The sequence below is a fragment of the Macaca thibetana genome, chromosome 12 (assembly GCF_024542745.1).
Source record: "Macaca thibetana thibetana isolate TM-01 chromosome 12, ASM2454274v1, whole genome shotgun sequence".
NCBI classification, from domain to species: Eukaryota; Metazoa; Chordata; class Mammalia; order Primates; family Cercopithecidae; genus Macaca; species Macaca thibetana.
In genome coordinates, this window is record NC_065589.1 from 18,611,313 (window position 1) to 18,628,948 (window position 17,636).

The 17,636-nt window shown below is 43.8% G+C and overlaps 2 protein-coding genes across 3 annotated transcripts in view; both read left to right on the forward strand.

The window, feature by feature from the left end:
* Positions 1-17,636, forward strand: part of SCG2 (secretogranin II) — a 468,897-nt gene that overhangs the window by 38,333 nt on the left and 412,928 nt on the right. The window contains exon 1 of one of the 2 annotated variants that reach the window (XM_050752155.1): positions 10,105-10,114. The exons of the other annotated variant lie outside the window; for it this stretch is intronic. The gene's annotated coding sequence lies outside the window, so the exon portion shown is untranslated. Of the gene's footprint in view, positions 1-10,104; positions 10,115-17,636 lie in introns of those variants that run through there. 2 annotated transcript variants of the gene reach the window in all.
* SERPINE2 (serpin family E member 2) overlaps positions 1-17,636 on the forward strand; it is a 65,133-nt gene that overhangs the window by 28,466 nt on the left and 19,031 nt on the right. The window contains exons 2-3 of the mRNA XM_050752172.1: positions 9,448-9,728; positions 13,021-13,248. Of these exons, the coding sequence (XP_050608129.1) occupies positions 9,470-9,728; positions 13,021-13,248 (487 nt within the window). The 5' untranslated portion in view covers positions 9,448-9,469. The remainder of the gene's footprint in view (positions 1-9,447; positions 9,729-13,020; positions 13,249-17,636) is intronic.

A 17,636-nucleotide genomic window follows, 5' to 3' on the forward strand; every position in this document is an offset into this window, starting at 1 on the left:
ATTTCCTTGTTTCTAAAGATTGAGAACCATTGGTCAATATGACTGTAATGTCTTGGGTCACCTCTTGGTTGCTGGATTAGGAAATCAGCCATTTGGACCATTACATCTTAAAGACATGTCAAAAAGAAAAGTCTGTAGGACTTGATATGTAAGTAAACCAGATTTAATGATCTGTCAGCAGACTGAAAAACATATCTCAGCACTATTATAGGTTTTCTGGGACACACTTATCCCCCTTCATTCCCATAGTAATGTACCCCTCAGTTCTCTTACAGAGACAGCAAAATGCACCAGCATTTTCTTAATCTATTTTTGAGTCTTAAATAGTCTAAGGAAGTTACAAAGATACAGACAGGCCTTCATCAAGGTAGCAGTGTTTGACTGTTTTCTTAGCTTGATTCTTGAGACTTTCTAAATAGTTGCTGAAATACAAATCAGAGTATTTCAGGTCTTGAACACTGAAGAAGACCAGAAGAAAACAGCCAGCATTTACTGAACACTTGCTCTGAGCCAGGTATTAGGCTGGTTACTATGTCTTTCTGTTTGCACCTATTGAATTCCCATGGCCACCCTTGAGATAACGATTTCTGATATGGCAGAGGACAAAGCTAAGATGGATAAAGATTGTGACTTGCCTTGGATCTCTTGGTTAATGGGTAGTAGTAGGATTGGAATTTGAACCTTAGGTGTATTTTCCCGGAAACTTAGAGGAAAATAGAATAAATATCCTGTAATCTTGAATTTTAAAAGACAGACTGCTAACAAAACTCTAATCCCCTCTTCCCCCTAGCCTTTTCCCATCAACCCAAGGAGATTTCAGAACATATAATATGTGGATAAAAGGCACTTGACGTCAGAGTGTACTTCACAATAAAATATGTGTCTTTTTGTTGCAGGAACCATTTGGATGTTGCTGCCATACTTTTCAGCAGCTGAAAAGTTATTTCCTAAACATTTTAAGGTTCCTTTTTGGCCAAATTCATTAGCGTCATAGAATGAGCATACACTTTGAAGGCAGACAAAAATTTAAGAAAAAATTCCGACGTCTCTTTCTCCAGTAACCTGAAAGAACCCATTTTAAAACTATCAAGCTGCTGTCTCCTTGATAAGTTGGCATTTCCCATTTGTTCTCTAAATTTTAAAGACGCTGAGTCATTTTGATAATACTCAGTACACTTCCCAAGGATAACCAAGAGACACTTTAGTTTGCTTGTTCACCTGATTTGGTATCATAAGAAAATGTGGTGGATGTTTGGAAAATGAAGACAGGTCTTAGTGGACATTATTTCAGTATTGCTTATACAGATTTGAGAGACAGAGACCATATGTGAGGCTTAACCCCAATTACTTGTCCATTAACAATTACTGTCAACTTACAGAGACAGGCTTAATCTCCATGGGTCACCTCCTGAAGAGTCTCTAGAATGCCTCTTGCCAAACACCCTTAAGAGTATTGGCAAAGTACTGTTGGGAAACATTTGGTCTGAATGCTGGACAGCACGATTCTACTTAAGGCCATTCAGAAGTCTCAGTTTGGCAGCCCCAAACCTTTCCTGTACATTTTTATTGATTCATTTATTTATTTTTGAGACAGAGTCTCGCTCTGTCACCTGGGCTAGAGTGCAGTGGCACCATCTCAGCTCACTGCAGCCTCTGCCTCCCGGGTTCAAGAGATTCACATGCCTCAGCCTCCCAAATAGCTGGCATTACAGGCATGTGCTGCCACACCTGGCTGATTTTTGTATTTCTAGTAGAGACAGGGTTATGCCATGTTAGCCAGGCTGGTTTCGAACTCCTGGCCTCAAGCACGCTGCTCACCTCGGCCTTCCAAAGTGCTGGGATTACAGACGTGAGCCACTGTGCCCGGCCTGTACATTTACTTCTTTGGGAAGCCGTGACAGGAAAAGCTGTTGAGGGATGTCATGATTCGGACACAACATGCCTGCTGTTTTTCTCCACCTGCTCTAGCCCGTATATATTAATAAGGGGTCTTAGGTTCCAAGAACCAGGATCCTAGCAACACGAGGCTAGGATAGCAAGACTTTCCTAGTGCCTGAGAAGGTGTCAGCTTTCACTGAGGGGCAGGGAGGGGAGAGGCTGAGATAAATGTGGGGGCTCTCCTTGCCGGGCTGTGTGTCAGTTGTTTATCGCTGGCATCTGCACTGTTAGGATTCCATTTTTAGGCTGGGCTTGATTCAGGAGACTCTGCTGTCACACGAGGGCAATGCACTTTGATTCTGCCAGCCCAGCTTTTAATGCTCAGCGGACTCCTTTTTCTCGTCGTCATCCAGCGAGCCTCTCTCCGTCTAGATGGCCATGGGAGGCAAACCGATTCAGTGTCAGCAGCTGGTCTTTCATAATTTGATTTTCCAGTGATGTGTGAACCATCAGTGTAAAACAGTGTCAGCAGTCTGGCTTTCATAATTTGAATTTCAGTATTTGGATATAGTCCAGAGAGTGGTGCAAATGGACTTTGGATTTTCCTTATCACTGTAGCTCAGCATTTCCACAGTTAATTTAGAGTTTATTAGATAAGGGTGCTCAGTGCTACTGTTTCTCACTAAAAGGAACCAGAGCTCCCTAGAGACGTGGCTGATTCCATCTGGAACAGAAGATACATAAAATGAGCCTAAACCTCTAGTCAAACTGGAAAGCAAGGAGGCTAACAAGACTTTAGGGTTGTATGAGAAGGTTTAAGAACCAGTGTGAAGAGGCTCATTTTGAGCATCAATAAGAATAGTATTTGCAGTGGATCAAGACCCTTAAAGTCTGTTGAAAAACATGAGTTTATAGTGATACAGAAAACAAAACAAAACCCTCTGGTCAATCAACCTATTTTGAATTATTTTGAAAACTGTTAGATATGGGAAATGAATGAAGAATTTATCCTGCCCTTGTAACACAAAATAAACCTCAGGGCAACCAAGTAGTTGATTATGGAAAACTTCTTTTTATATAAATATTCTAATTAATAAGTAAGAAAGGAAAGTTAGAATTGTAACAGCACCCACATTTGGTAACTTTTAATAAAACAGTGCACTTAGGCGGTCATCATGAGCAGCTGATAACACCACAAAAAGAGACAGTCAGCTACTATCTACTGATTTCACCACCCTCGACAGCACCTATACAAAATATGCTTGCAAAAAGAGAAAATCGACTTGAATCTGATCAGTCCCTACGGTTGGGGTCAGCAGGCTTTTCACATAGAGGGCCACACGATAACTGGTTTTGGCTTTGCAGGCTATACCGTCTGTGTTGCAGCCAGGCACCTCTGCTCGGCTCCCTATCATAGCACAAATGCACCCATAGACAAAACAAAAAGTGTGGCCAGATCTGGCCCATAGGCCGTAGCTTGCAGACCCCTGCTCTAGCTCTAACAGTTTACAGGAGGGACAGAAGTCAGAGGAACTTGTTGAACAGCATCACATCAATGCAGTTAGTAAAATCTACCCTAGGGAAACTCTACAGGGCAAATAACCTGGTTTCTTCAACACAAAAATTCCAAGGGAAAAAAAATGAAGCAACTAGAAGATGAAAAACCAAACAAAACAAAGGCAGGAGATGTAACCAGATGCAATATATGGAGCTCACTTAGATCCTAATTCAAATATACTATTAAAAAAAAGAAGACAATTAGAAAAAACGTGAACCTGGGCTAGATATTTAACGTGTTAAGGAGTTATTTTGCGGTGTGATAATGATGTTATGGATATATATTTGAAATCCTTAGGCTTAGACTATATGTTGAAATTATTTTGAATTATATGATGTCTACAGTTAACTTCAAAATCATCTTTGATTTGAGTAGAAATAAACCAAGGCATGAGTTGATAATTGCTTTTTCTGTATGTTGAATATGGGGGGAGTATTAAATATTTGCATATATTTGATAATTCCCATGATATAATGTTTTTAAAAATACACATTTTATAAAACATGATCACTTTAAACCTTTTATAGAGAATGAGAGGGGATGGAGAACTTTTCCTTCATTAGACGCTTCCGTGTCCTCCCAAAATACGTGTGCACCCTCCAGCTATGAATGGACCCAGAAGAGTCTTTCCAGTGGCTTTTCCTACCAAACTGTCTGCCTACAACTTATTTATTTTGCTACATAGAGCAGACTAGTGTCATATTATTTATCATTTGTTCGTATACTATATGTAAACTATTTTATTTCATAAAAAGGAGAATTTGTTAGGTCGGAAGTGAGCTTCTTGTTTTGTGACTGTCTATCCTGGTCTCCACTGTTCAGTTGTTCAGCACCGGTTCCAGGCTAAGGGGTCTGGTCACAGGTGCTCAAGCAGCCTGGAGAGGTGATGGCAGTGGCGGCGATGGTGGGGTGTGAAGCAGCAGGGAGCAGCGGGAGCGAGGCACGCTGGGAAGTGGGTGCCCAGCCCATAAGGGGTGGCGGCTGTGCAGAACGTTTGCCATGGGGGGTGAGGGCCCAGTAGTACCAGAACTTTCATTCCTTTTCGTTTTTCCTGAGAATAACCCTAATCTAAACTTGTGACTTTTTTGACTTTTAGTTGCTAAAATTATTTTTAGAACACTCTGTATTGCACAGCAAACACTTTCTGGATTAGTCCCACAGGTCAACCTCTGATTTTGTGTCTACCAATGAATGGTAAGCTTAGCCCTAAGCTGACCCTGTGGGCACCAGGATTCTAAAGTCCCTGCTTTCCATGAGCTTCCAGTCTACTTGGGAGAAAAGAAAACACACTTGGAAAACAACCAAAATGAGGCATGCAAATGGGAAATGCTATAGAAATTCAAAGAAGGGAATAAAGAACCCCATCTTTAACGATCAGGAAAAGTATAACACACCGTGGAAGGAGTTGGGTAGAAGTGTCACGGTTGCTAGGTGGGGGCTAAGGGAGAGAAGCAGAGGTGCAGGCTTGGGTAAGCAAGCTCTATCAAAAGAAACTATGACTCTTGAAAAAGAGAAGATTTGGTAGATTTTTGGAGACTAGTGCCCCTCCCCACCAGTGGATAATTTTTCTGAACAATGAATCGAAAACAGGTAGCAAACTGTTGAAAAGTATAGCACTGAAATTCAGCAGAGAGTTTGAGGATTTGAGCTGCATATTTGAGCATCACCTGTGTAGAAGAGAGGGTGGACACCATTGGGTCTATAGAGAGTGGGTTCCTCTAATGTCTGCAATTGGCAAGTGGTCTATTTATAAATGCTAGGGATATATTTGGAGTCTGGCATTTGCAAAACTACCATCCCATTATTTACTACATTAAATCATGGTTAAAGTTCAAAGCAGTACCCAGCTATTTCGTAAACATTCCCCATACTGGAAAGGAGAAAGGTGTGAAGTAAGAGAAACTAGAAGAACATAGGGAAGGAGATACCTGGCATTTGGAAGGATATGCCTGTGGCGATGGCTCTATTGATGGGCTTATGATCTTCCCTCCAATGATGGCCTAGAGACTTACTTTTACTGTTGGAAAACAATATTCAAGCAAACGATAATCTTCCATTTTGTTGCTATGCAGTACATTTGGGCAGCACTTATTTCTCTCTGATTTGAAAGTTTAAAAGTGTAATTTCTCTTAAAAAGGAAAATAAACAGGAGGTTTCTATGTACTTCCCATTATGGCATCTGCTTGTTCCAGAGATCAAGCATTTCAAAGCTTGATAACTCCAAGTTACTTCATGTAAGCGACTGTCTATTTGGACATGAGTGTGTTTCATTGTTAGGAATTATGCGGGCCTAAAGTAATTTATAGATCAACACCCCCTCTCCTGGCTACTGAACTTTGGAGAAAAATGAAAGCTTATTCTTAGACACGTATATAAGCCAGGTGAGTTTAGACGAGTGAGCATTTGGCCAAGAAGAAGTTGTGCTCAGCACATCAATCAAAAATAGCTCTGATTCCAAGTTCTGCATAGCTCTAACACTGTCCCAGTGCACTTTTATGAAATTGTACATAGACAGCTCTCAAAAACTTCCCAAGTCCAAGAAACCCAGAAAAACACCCATAACAGCTTTCTTCCATGTCATAGTAAAACTGTTCTTTTAGCAAAAATTTATAACCAAGCAGAATTCTTCTAAATAAGTTAGCTATTTATTTGGGAGACTGTCCTTGTGACTTTAAGACATTGGAGCTGTTAGATTTCTCATTGTCACTGATCCTTTCACCCTGTTTTTACAATGTTCTCTCTCTCTCTCTCTCTCTCTCTCTATATATATATATATAGATAGATAGATAGATAGATAGATAGATATGGGTATATATATAGAAAATATATATCTGTAGTATTTGAGATATATATATAGAGAGAAAATGTATATCTATATATATAGAACAGATAGATATATGTGTGTGTGTATATATATCTGTAGTATTTGAGTCTATCAACTTTAAGCTACCAGAGGCAAAACCAGTTTAATGTCCATGCCTTGTGAATCCAAATTCTGATATTTATTCAAATATTCACTAATCTAGGAGGATTTCTTTGGGGAGGCTTCAGGAATACAGATTATAGCGGGCTGAATGGAGACACCAGAATAGACTATAATGCAAGAGTCAACAATTGAGATGGATGAAGTTGGTCACTGGATTTGGCCATTTGTAACAACAATGTTTTATACTTGTGATGACTTTGTGCTATATTAAATTTTAAAGGGGATATTTATTGCCCAAAAGAAAGAAAAGGCAAGAGGGAAGAAGGAAGGGGAGAACACCATTTCTAGTTTTTAGATGAAATGAATAAAGCTTCCGCGGTCATGATTTGGATGCTCTCCAAAGTCCAGTAGGCTCCAGGAAACTCAAGGGATTGTCGTGGCATTAGAGCCAGTCCTAGGTGCCAAAGTCAAAATAGGCCACGCCGGCCAGTTGAGCCCAAGCAGGAGCAGCGTATGTAGGTCACTTACATGTTTTGAATTTAGACAGGCTGGGTTTATACAATTGTTGTACAATTAAGCTCTGGAGAAACACGGCACATTCTAAATCTTTAGCAAAGCGCTTGTTTCACAACACATAAGAAACTTGCAACGTCAAGTGGAATGATGGCCTCAGTGGTTCACGGTGGGGCCCCCTGTGTCGGGGGGGCCGGGCAGGGAGTTCTATGTGAGCCCATAGTCCTCGCTGAATGTAGTGATGGCTCTTCCCTCAGAGAGTGTCTTGAGCTGACTGTGAGGATCAGAATTAAACACAAGCATTTTCTTAGCCATACTCCATAAACACTATTTTGATGCAGTGAGAAATTAATTAATAAAAATAGAAAGTATTTACGAGCCATCGGATTAATCTGACAAGTGTTTATTGAACATCTCCTACTCCCTAGGATGGGAAGCACAGAAAGTGCATAGAAAGGAAGGCAAGGAGACACCAAATACGGGGCCAGTTCTGCCTAACACTGTGGTTGTGCCCGTGCCCTCCCCCAGAGCACACAGAGACACGATTTCCCCCTCCCTCCAGGTCACCTGTCTCTTAGAAGGCTCCCCTCTGTTTTATTCTCTGCAGTCACCCCCAACCTCCCACACGTAACAACAGAGAGGGACACATTGACTCCACGGGAGACTTGTGCTCAGCAGGAGCTCGGGCCTCTTAGGGAAGAACCGAATTAGCAACATCACAAATGCTGCTTTTGTTTTACCAGCTGCCACTGTTAAGTTCTTACTTAATGAAAGTATTTGCTTTTCCATAAATACATGCAAATTTCCTACCTCTTACTTGTCACAGCCAGAGAAAGCTCTGTGAGTGGTGATTAAGGAGGGAAGCTTCTTTAAAACAAATCACTGTAGTTGAGAACATCCATGTAAGCAACACCATCCTCAAAATTGATGAATTTACCAATTGTCCTACCCTATTGTAACTTTAAAGCAGTCGCTTAACTTTATTTTAATTAATCATTCTTTAATTTTAAAAGCAGTGTGCTTATGGTAAAAGAATCAAGCACATGTGATTATAAGATAATAATAGCAACCCAAGGGATTCACTCCCATGTTTGAAATCCTCCAGGGGTTTCTTGTGACCCTTGGAATGAAATCCCAGTGCCTTTCCAGGCTCTACAGGACCTTCCCAGATCTGAACTCTCCTTTGGCTTCACCCACCTGTCTCCCTTCTTTACTCCACGACCTTGACTTCACATCCACACTGGCTTCTAATACACCAAGTTTATTTCCATTTCAGGGCCTCGGCCCTGCTCTCCCTCTGCCCAGCGTACTGTACCCATCAGAGTGTGGCTGGCTCCTTCCCCCATTCAGGTCTCATCATCCATGTCCCTGCCATAGAGGTGGCTTCCTGACCACCCTATCTAATGACCACCTCCCGACCCCGCCAGCCCTTCGTCCACTCACGTCCCTGTATTTTATTATTGTGCTTTTTATCCTTTTCTGAAAATGCTTTATTGCTTGCTGGCTTATTTTCTGTCTCCCTTCTAGATTGTAAGCTCGGTGAGGGTGGGAGTCTTGTCCAGTTAGTTACATCATATGCCTAGCGCTTATAAAAGGGCCCAACATACAGTGGACCCTCAGTAAATATTGGTTTAATTGGATGAAAGGCGTTTATGAGAATTAAATAATGATTAGGCCAAGCATGGTGGCTCATGCCTGTAATCCCAGCACTTTGGGAGGCCGGATCACTTGAGGCCAGACATTCGAGACCAGCCTGGCGAACATGGTGAAACCTCGTCTCTACTAAAAAAAAAAAAGAAAAAAGAAAAAAATTGCCAGGTGAGTTGGCGCACACTTGTAATCCCAGATACTCAGGAAGCTGAGATATGAGAATCACTTGAACCTGGGAGGTGGAGGTTGTAGTAAGCCAAGATTGTGCCACTGCACTCCAGCCTGGGCAACAGAGTGAGACTGTCTCAAAAACAAAATAAAAATAAAAATAAAATAACCGAGAATTAAATACTGATTAGTATAGGACCTGGCACATTGTAAGGACCCAAGAGATGGAAGTTTGCTTCTTTTCCCTCCCCACCTCCCCAAGATGTGTTTTGAAAACTGATTTAATTACACTGTTCTGTCTTAAATGTATTCATATGGCATTCAATTATGCTGAGTACAGTCAAGCATACCTAGGTGAGTACAAAATGGTCTCCCAGGCCAGGTACAGTGGCTCATGCCTGTAATCCCAGCACTTTGGGAGGCTGAGGCAGGCAGATCACTTGAGGTCAGGAGTTTGAGACCAGCCTGGCCAGCATGGTGAAATCTCATCTGTACTAAAAATACAAAAATTAGCCGGGCGTGGTGGTGCATGCCTGTAATTCCAGCTACTCAGGGGGCTGAGGTAGGAGAATTGCTTGAACCCAGGAGGCAGAGGTTGCAGTGAGCTGAGATGGCACCGCTGCACTCCAGCCTGGGCAAAAGAACGAGTCTCCATCTGGAAAAAAAAGAAAAAAAAAAAAAAAAAACAGAAACAAAAAAGTAGTAAAGTACCCATTTAAGTATAATTTAAATATTTTTTAACTTACTTTTTCAGGTCGTCCTTGGCAGAAGGAACCATGAACTGGCATCTCCCCCTCTTCCTGTTGGCCTCTGTGACGCTGCCCTCCATCTGCTCCAACTTCAACCCTCTGTCTCTCGAGGAACTAGGCTCCAACACGGGGATCCAGGTTTTCAATCAGATTGTCAAGTCGAGGCCTCATGACAACATCGTGATCTCTCCCCATGGGATTGCGTCCGTCCTGGGGATGCTTCAGCTGGGGGCAGACGGCAGGACCAAGAAGCAGCTCACCACGGTGATGAGATACGGCGTGAATGGTGCGTGTGCACGATTGCTCGCTGGCGGGGCCTTTGCCTGAGTCTTGTGACCGCAGGGTTTATGGCTTGGTTTTTGCTGACAGCCCCAAGAAGCAGAGCAGCCAGAAGAGGTTTCGCTGGTGCCCCTTGGGGCTCGGGGTCAGTCTTTTCTAAAGAACAAATAGCGTGGTGCTGGCAGTTAGGAGAACTGGACTCTGGTCCCTTTTCTGTACTTTCGGAGCTTGGGGTCTGTCACTAGGTCTCCCTTCCCAAGGCTTCAGCCCTCATTCCTGCAGGGGACGCTTCCTGGCTCACCACCTCCATGGCGCCCAGGGCTGAGTTGCACTGTGGTTGTAGGTGTGCTTGTAAAGCATGTGAGAGGATCTGGGAAGGGGTGGCTGTGGGGGACCCAGGGGCCTTGTGGTGGTGGAGCCATCCTGGGTCCTGATTATGGTGGTGGCCACACAAATCTGCACAGACCCCCCTCCCCAAGCCTACAACAGGAGTATATGGAAAATGAGTGAAGTCTGAATGCACCCTGTGGACTGACCTGATGGAAATTTCCTGATGCAACGACAGTACCATTGGGAAGACTGGGTGAAAGGCACGTGGGACTTCCCTGCATATTGTTTTGCCATTTCCTATAAATCTATAATTATTTCAAAATATAAAGCTGAGAAAAGACTTGGAACCAACCCACATGCCCATCAATGATAGACGGGATAAAGAAAATGTGGCACATATACACTGTGGAATACTATGCAGCCATAAAAAAAGAGTGAGTTCATGTCCTTTGCAGGGACATGGATGAAGCTGGAAACCATCCTTTTCAGCAAAGTAACACAAGAACAGAAAACGAAACACCGCATGTTCTCACTCATAAGTGGGAGCTGACCAATGAGAACACATGGACACAGGGAGGGGAACATCACACACCGGGGCCTGTCGAGGGGTGGGGGGCAAGGGGAGGGAAAGCATTAGGACAAATACCTAATGCATGCGGGGCTTAAAACCTAGCTGACAGGTTGATGGGTGCAGCAGAGCACCATGGCACATGTATACCTAGGTAACAAACCTGCACGTTCTGCACATGCATCCCAGAGCTTAAAGAAAATAGATAGATAGATAGATAGATAGATAGATAGATAGATAGATAGATAGATAGATATGTAGCGAGAGAGAGAGCTAAAAAAATGTTTTAAAGTAAGGCCCAATGAAAAAGGTTTAGTTTGATTTAACGAAAAACCTTTCTTAAATGACCCATTTAACTGCATGAGCTTCATCCTCTGGCACTGTTTTGCTTCAGCTGAGGGGTCTTGCCCAGAGCTGTGTCCTGTCTACTGTCTCCCTGACTGCAGCTCGCAGGGGAGCAGGACTGGCTCCCCCGCTCTTCCGGGCCACCAACACCCTCTGTGACCTTGCAAAAGTCACATTCACATCTAGGTCTGCTTACTTTGTTGGAAACAAGGGAGTCTTCCTGCCCATGTTCTTCCACCCAGGCTGGCCTGAAAGTTCTGAGAATCTTGACTGCACTGGCATCGTCAGCTGGAGAGTAAGATCAGGGAGGTGGCGATTTGTGTCCTTCAGTGCCTCGCTCTGCACCCACCTCCAACTCTGCTCAGCGTGGCCTCCAGGGCTGCCAGCACCAAATGCCTAATCTCACTGCTCTGTTGATGCAGCATTACACTTCTGCATGAGTTTGCAGTTTGTTCACCTGTTGGAAGCATAGAAGGACTAAATACTTGGAACACACTGTTCTGCCCCTTGCTTGGAAGTTCAGAAAACTCTTGGTGATTTATAACTTCGTGGAGAATCACTGCTAAAATTTATGGCCTTTCCTAGTGTGATCCAGGCCGTGTCGGCCGAGACAATTCCAAAGTAGCAACTGGATTTTTGTTGTTTATTTTAATGCTGAGCCACACTGATTTTAAGCCATTTTATTTCTGAAGTTCTAACAATATTGGCCTGTTGGCCATCCACCACTGCCTCACCCCTACCCCAAAAGGGCCAGGAGCTGGCAATTGGCCTTGGAAGTGTCTTTCAGCCTCTAAAGGCTGCCGTTTTCTTACTTGTAGAATGGGCCTGCACCGTAGAACAATTGTAAGGTGTGGTCATGAGCGTCTAAGAGAGGGCCATGCACTTTGTAAAGTCCTACACACGCCCCTCTTTGTGGGCCCTGAGAAGACGGCCCCACCCTGTGTAAAGGGTCTGAAGAGCATGTACATTCACAGTGACAAATTGGCTCTTTAGGGGACCATCAAGGTGACTCCGGCAGGATGTTTTAGGACAGTGTCATTTTGAAGAGACCCCAAGCGATGAAGAAGGATCTGTAATTTGAGCTCTCTGTAGAAACACATTGCATCCTTATAACTTATTTGCCTCTTTTTCACCCTCTCAAACTAAATGGAGCATGTATGAATGGCTCATGTAAAATAAAGCTTATATTGCCATAAAATTAATCTCCTTACTCTTTGAGCTTGATACCAAGTAAAAACCACATTGTTCTGGATGGTGGCACATGGTAATTTTTTATAGTCTTTCTAACGCTTATTTTATTCATTTTTTTTCCAAAATAGAAAAAACGAAATTACATTGTTAAATCTTTGGCAAGAAAGGAAGTAGCGCTTAATAATGTTAGACAAGAGAGAAAGAATTAGGAAGTTCGCTTTGATTTATTCCCCCTTGGCTATAGAACTGAGGACTGTACCAGCATTCATACTGATCTGGTGCCCAGAAAGGCTACCATGAGAATGAGGTCTGCATTGGGAAGGTGGCAAGAGCACGTGGAATATCCCTGTTTTGATGCAGAAGCACAATTCAGTGGTTAGACTTTAACCCCATTCTCTCCTTTTCTTAAGAAATAAGCCCCTGAGAGGACAGAGACTTAGTTTCTTGCTACTCATAGCTATCCTGTTTGTACTGTTCTTTTATTTTTATTTTTGAGACAAGGTCTTGCTTAGTCACCCAGGCCGCATGCAGGGACGCGATCAAGGCTTACTGCAGCCTTGACTTCCTGGGCTCCAGCGATCCTTCCACCTCAGCCTCCTCAAGTAGTTGGTATCACAGGTGTGCTACCATGTCCAGTTAATTTTGTATTTTTGGTAGAGACAGGGTTTTGTCATATTACCCAGGTTGGTCTTAAACTCCTGAGCTCAAGCAGTCCACCCACCTCAGCCTCTCAAATTGCTGGGATTACAGGTGTGAGCCACTGCATCTGGCCTGTACTGTTCTTACTTGCTACAATATAAAAGATTTTTAAAACTTTTCTAGATTCTTATGGAAATACTGCAGTATTTTCTGGTTTCTCTTTTAGGAGTTGGTAAAATATTAAAGAAGATCAACAAGGCCATCGTCTCCAAGAAGAATAAAGACATTGTGACAGTGGCTAACGCCGTGTTTGTTAAGAATGCCTCTGAAATTGAAGTGCCTTTTGTTACAAGGAACAAAGATGTGTTCCAGAGTGAGGTCCGGAATGTGAACTTTGAGGATCCAGCCTCTGCCTGTGATTCCATCAATGCATGGGTTAAAAACGAAACTAGAGGTGAGTGGCCACAGTATGTCATATGATTGTGTAGTTTGTGAATGAAAGCATGAGTTAGACTCCAGGGTTCAAAGTGGCGTCTGCAAGTCCAATCCAATGGCCTGTCGGTTGAGAAACTTCTGGACCCAGGGAAGCTCTGTTCGGTCTCCCACCTTCCCCTTCAATCTGCCATCGCTCACTGTGCTCCTGGGAGGTTTTTCTCCTGTAGTTTAGGCAACAGAACAGAATCCAGCCCCTCCACTGTCTCCTCTCCTTGCCGTATCTGGTCTCCAGCGTCCTTGCCCACAGGCTGTTGTCAATTTGGAAGGTTTTCGTGCTCATTCCTTCCTGTTTTTGCATCTGCCTCTCCCTTTACCTGGAATGTCCTCCTCATCCTTCCAGATTGATTGATCTCTTTGCCTTCCAGGCCTCTTGCTTCTGCCATTGCCAAAGACATGGGTACCCTGTTGTCCGTTATGATTGGCACGCGATTACAGCTTTTACACATCCCTCCATTATAGCCCTTTCCACATCTCAAAATGATTACGCATTTGTAGGTGTCTCTTCTCCCATTAAATAAAGTAGAGTCTAATGTTGGTGTTTTACAACTTAATTTGTAGGCCAGGCACAGTGGCTCATGCCAGTAATCCCAGCACTTTGTGAGGCCGAGGTGGGTGGATCACCTGAGGTCAGGAGTTCGAGACCAGCTCGGCCAACATGGTTTATCCCATCTCTACTAAAAATACAACAATAAGCCAGACATGGTAGTGGGCACCTGTAATCCCAGCTACTTGAGAGACTGAGGCAGGAGAATCGCTTGAACCCAGGAGGCGGAGAGTGCAATGAGCCGAGATTGCACCCCTGCACTCCAGCCTGGGCGACAGAATGAGACTCTGTCTAAAACAACAGTAACAAAAACAAACAAACAAAAACCTTAATTTGTAACCTGGAGGTCCAGGTGGAGACATGCAGGAGGAGCTGTAGGTCTGAAACAACAGGAGAATGTGAAGACTGGGAGTACAGACTTGGGACCCTTTTTCCTTTTTTTTTTTTTTTTTTTTGAGACAGGGTCTCGCTGTATCTCTTATGCCAGAGCGCAATGATGCAATCATAGCTCACTGCAGCCTCAACCTCCTGGGCTCAAGTAATCCTCCCACCTCAATATTTCCAGTAGCTGGAACTACAGGTGTGCACCACCACGCCTGGCTAATTTTTTTTATTTTTTGAAGAGATGGGGTCTCACTGTGTTGCCCATGCTGGTCTTGAACTCTTGGGCTCAAGCAGCCCTCTCGCCTCAGCCTCCCAGAGTGCTGGGATTATAGGCATGAGCTCCCGTGCCTGGCCATAGAGCCTTTTTTCATAGAAGGGAGAGAGTCTATAGGGAGAAGCAGCCCAAAGATGAAATCTAGGGAAACTGGCCTTTCAGGGTGTGTTTCTTAAAGTGTGGTTACTGGTGTCCCTGCAGCAGAATTATCTGGGCTGTGTGTTGAGAAGGCAAATCCCTGGAGCCCAGCCCACTGCATTGGAATCTCCGAGGGAGTGGCTGGCAACTCCCAGTCTGCCTCTGCCTCCCATCACCATTCTTACACACCCAAATGTTGGAGACCCATTAGCAGAACTAGTGAAGGGGTGGACAAAGAAGGCTCAGGGAGGGTGGAGGAGATCCCAGGTGACTTGGGTAAATTCGTGGCGTCCCTTCTTAGTGGGGCCTGGACCATGCAGTCTGGGTGCCCTTCCTAAAACCATAAACCATCAGGAGGCCAGCACATATGAGGGTGTTCAGTGGAGTTTCCGGGTGTCTGGCATCTGTAGGCTTGTGAAGAGTGGTCGGAAGCAGACGTCCTCAGGACTGGTTCTTGGTCCCGACTCTGTGGCTGGAGCTGTGTGACTATGACATGTCATGTTGTCCTCTTAGCCGCTGCCTTGATCTGTAGAATGGTAATATTAAACCACATTAGTTAGACCATGTGGCAGTCTTCAGAGCACCTGGAGAAAACCCCCACGTGTGCTGGGAAGAAGCATGGAGACCCCTGCAGCGCTTTGCAGCCCTGTCAGCCCTAACTCCCCTGTTTGTAACAAATATTTTTAATACTCTTTTTACTATTCTGAAATGAAATTCATACATCATATTACCCTATGCACACACACACATTTTTAAAAATTTGAGACAGTGCCAAACTCTAATACAAAGGAAAACAAAAGAAATGTCTATATGTAGTTCAATAGGTAAACCCTTGGGTACAACTACACTCAAATACATAATAAAGTAGTCAGAATCTCAGAATAATTGTGAATTGACAGCTATAAAAGCAGACAGACAGGCCTGTTGTACTGGTGACTCATAAACATGAACTTTGTTACTATTGCTGATGCAGTTTTTCTGTAACGGTGCAAGACTCTTGATAAATTTCTGAACAAAACAAAGCACAGGCTCTGCTTGATTTGCATGGGAGTCACATTCCTGGCAAATTCAGCATACATGAAAAGGATCCAAAAAAAAAAAAAAAAACCCACCCTGTGTTTACCCATGAAAAAGAACGAGGTTCTAGGCTCGGATAATTATAAGTAGGTGTCCTACCAATGCAGAGATCCAGTGGGGTATTTAAAAGCCATGGGAGAAGCAGCACAATTCTTCACTGGATGGGACTGTTTTGAACATTGCAGGACAGATAGCATTTCTGGCCACTGGCCACTGCCCACTCAATTAAAAACATCCCTGCTGATTTCCAAAACTGCCTTTACCTGGGGGTGAACTGCCCCCACTGAAAGGTACGTGACCACATGGTAGAGCTCAGAAGCGACTTGGAGCTCAACTGTCTGTGTCCGGAAGATTGCTGGGTCTGTCTCATGGAAATTATAGTTCCTTCCCTACAGAGAGTGGGAGAGCCCAACACACAGGCCTTTTGCAGTACATCAGGGATGGGTCTGGCCTGTTGGCCTCTGCAGCCTCAGCATCTCATCCTTGTACTCTATGTTCCAGCCACACATGCCTCTTCCCAGTCCCCTTACTCACCATCCTGTCTCCTGTCGGAGAACCCCACACACACAGTCCTGCTGCCTACAGAGCTTTCTCTCCCTCTTCCCTGGTTAAGGTTGACTCGTTTCTCTACCATCCCACAAGTGGCAGGCATGAACATTTAAAGCACACGTTCTGAATTTGAATCTCGGTTCTGCTACATACTACCTGTATAACCTTGGGCAAGTTATTTAACCTTCCTGTGCATCAGCATTCTCATCTGTAAAATGGAGAGATGTAATAGTGATACCTATTAGAATAATTCTGACAATATTAAGGCTGGTGTGATGATATGAATAATACATATAAAACATTTAGCAAAGGGCCCTGCACTTAGTAAATGTTCAGCCAGTGTGAGCTATTTTTATAGCCATTATCTGAAGTCCCATCCGTCTCAGACCTCGCCGACTAGGTCAGGTCACCCTCTTCTTATCCCTCCAGAGCCTTGAGTAATTCCACTTTAAGGTATTTATTAAAATTGCAGCTGTATACTTTTCCAAGTTATTTTATGTCAGCCTGCACCTCTCTAATTCATAGTTTTTGAGGCCAGATTTCCTTCTTGGTTTCTTATTTAAGAGAGTACCAGGCATGTGGTAGGTAGGTAGGTATCCAAGGACGGACAGATGGACGGATGGATGGATGGATGGATGGATGATAGATGTCTATCTGTGGCAGTTACTGATGGCAGCTTTCCATGTGCCTCTTTGCCTCTAAACTATGCATTTTCTTTTTATTTCTTCATGTCCCCATATTATATCTTAGTCCTCCCAGGGGCAATTGGAGGCATTATTTGTCTCTGTAAAAAGGGGCTAAGAACATTTCTTCAGACACTTATTGAGCACTGCCTGTATGCTCAGTGTAGTGCTAGGAGTAAGCAAAAAGTGAACGGCAGAGTCTCGTGCAGGTCTCAGTGTAGTTGGGGGAGACAGACACATTAAAATTGGCTAGAATAAAATACTGCAGGTGTCATGGTGGGCCAGGCACTGGGCTTTACAGAAATCGAGAGCAGAGGCATCTCTTAGGAGGTGACGAGGATGATCAGACAAAATTTAGAAGTCCAGGGGACCATTGAGCTCTGTGTTAAGGGCAAGTAGGAATTGAACTTGGTAATGTTCCCAGCAGAGGCAAGAAACAACATTCACTATTGGGAAGTCAATTACGAGCTTGCTAGTGGGATGTCATAAAGTTCTAACTTCGTTCCCACAGGACAGCGTGTGTTTGCAGCCAGCCTTGTGCTGAGTTGAATGATGGCTGTTTATGGCTTAGGTATTTTCCTTCCTTGTCCTGACTTAAGGCAGTGTTGGTGCCCCCTTGTGGAAGTAGTGAGTGGTGATGGAACTGTCTTAGCACACTGTGGGAAACGTCAGTGTTTATTTACCATGACTTATGTAAA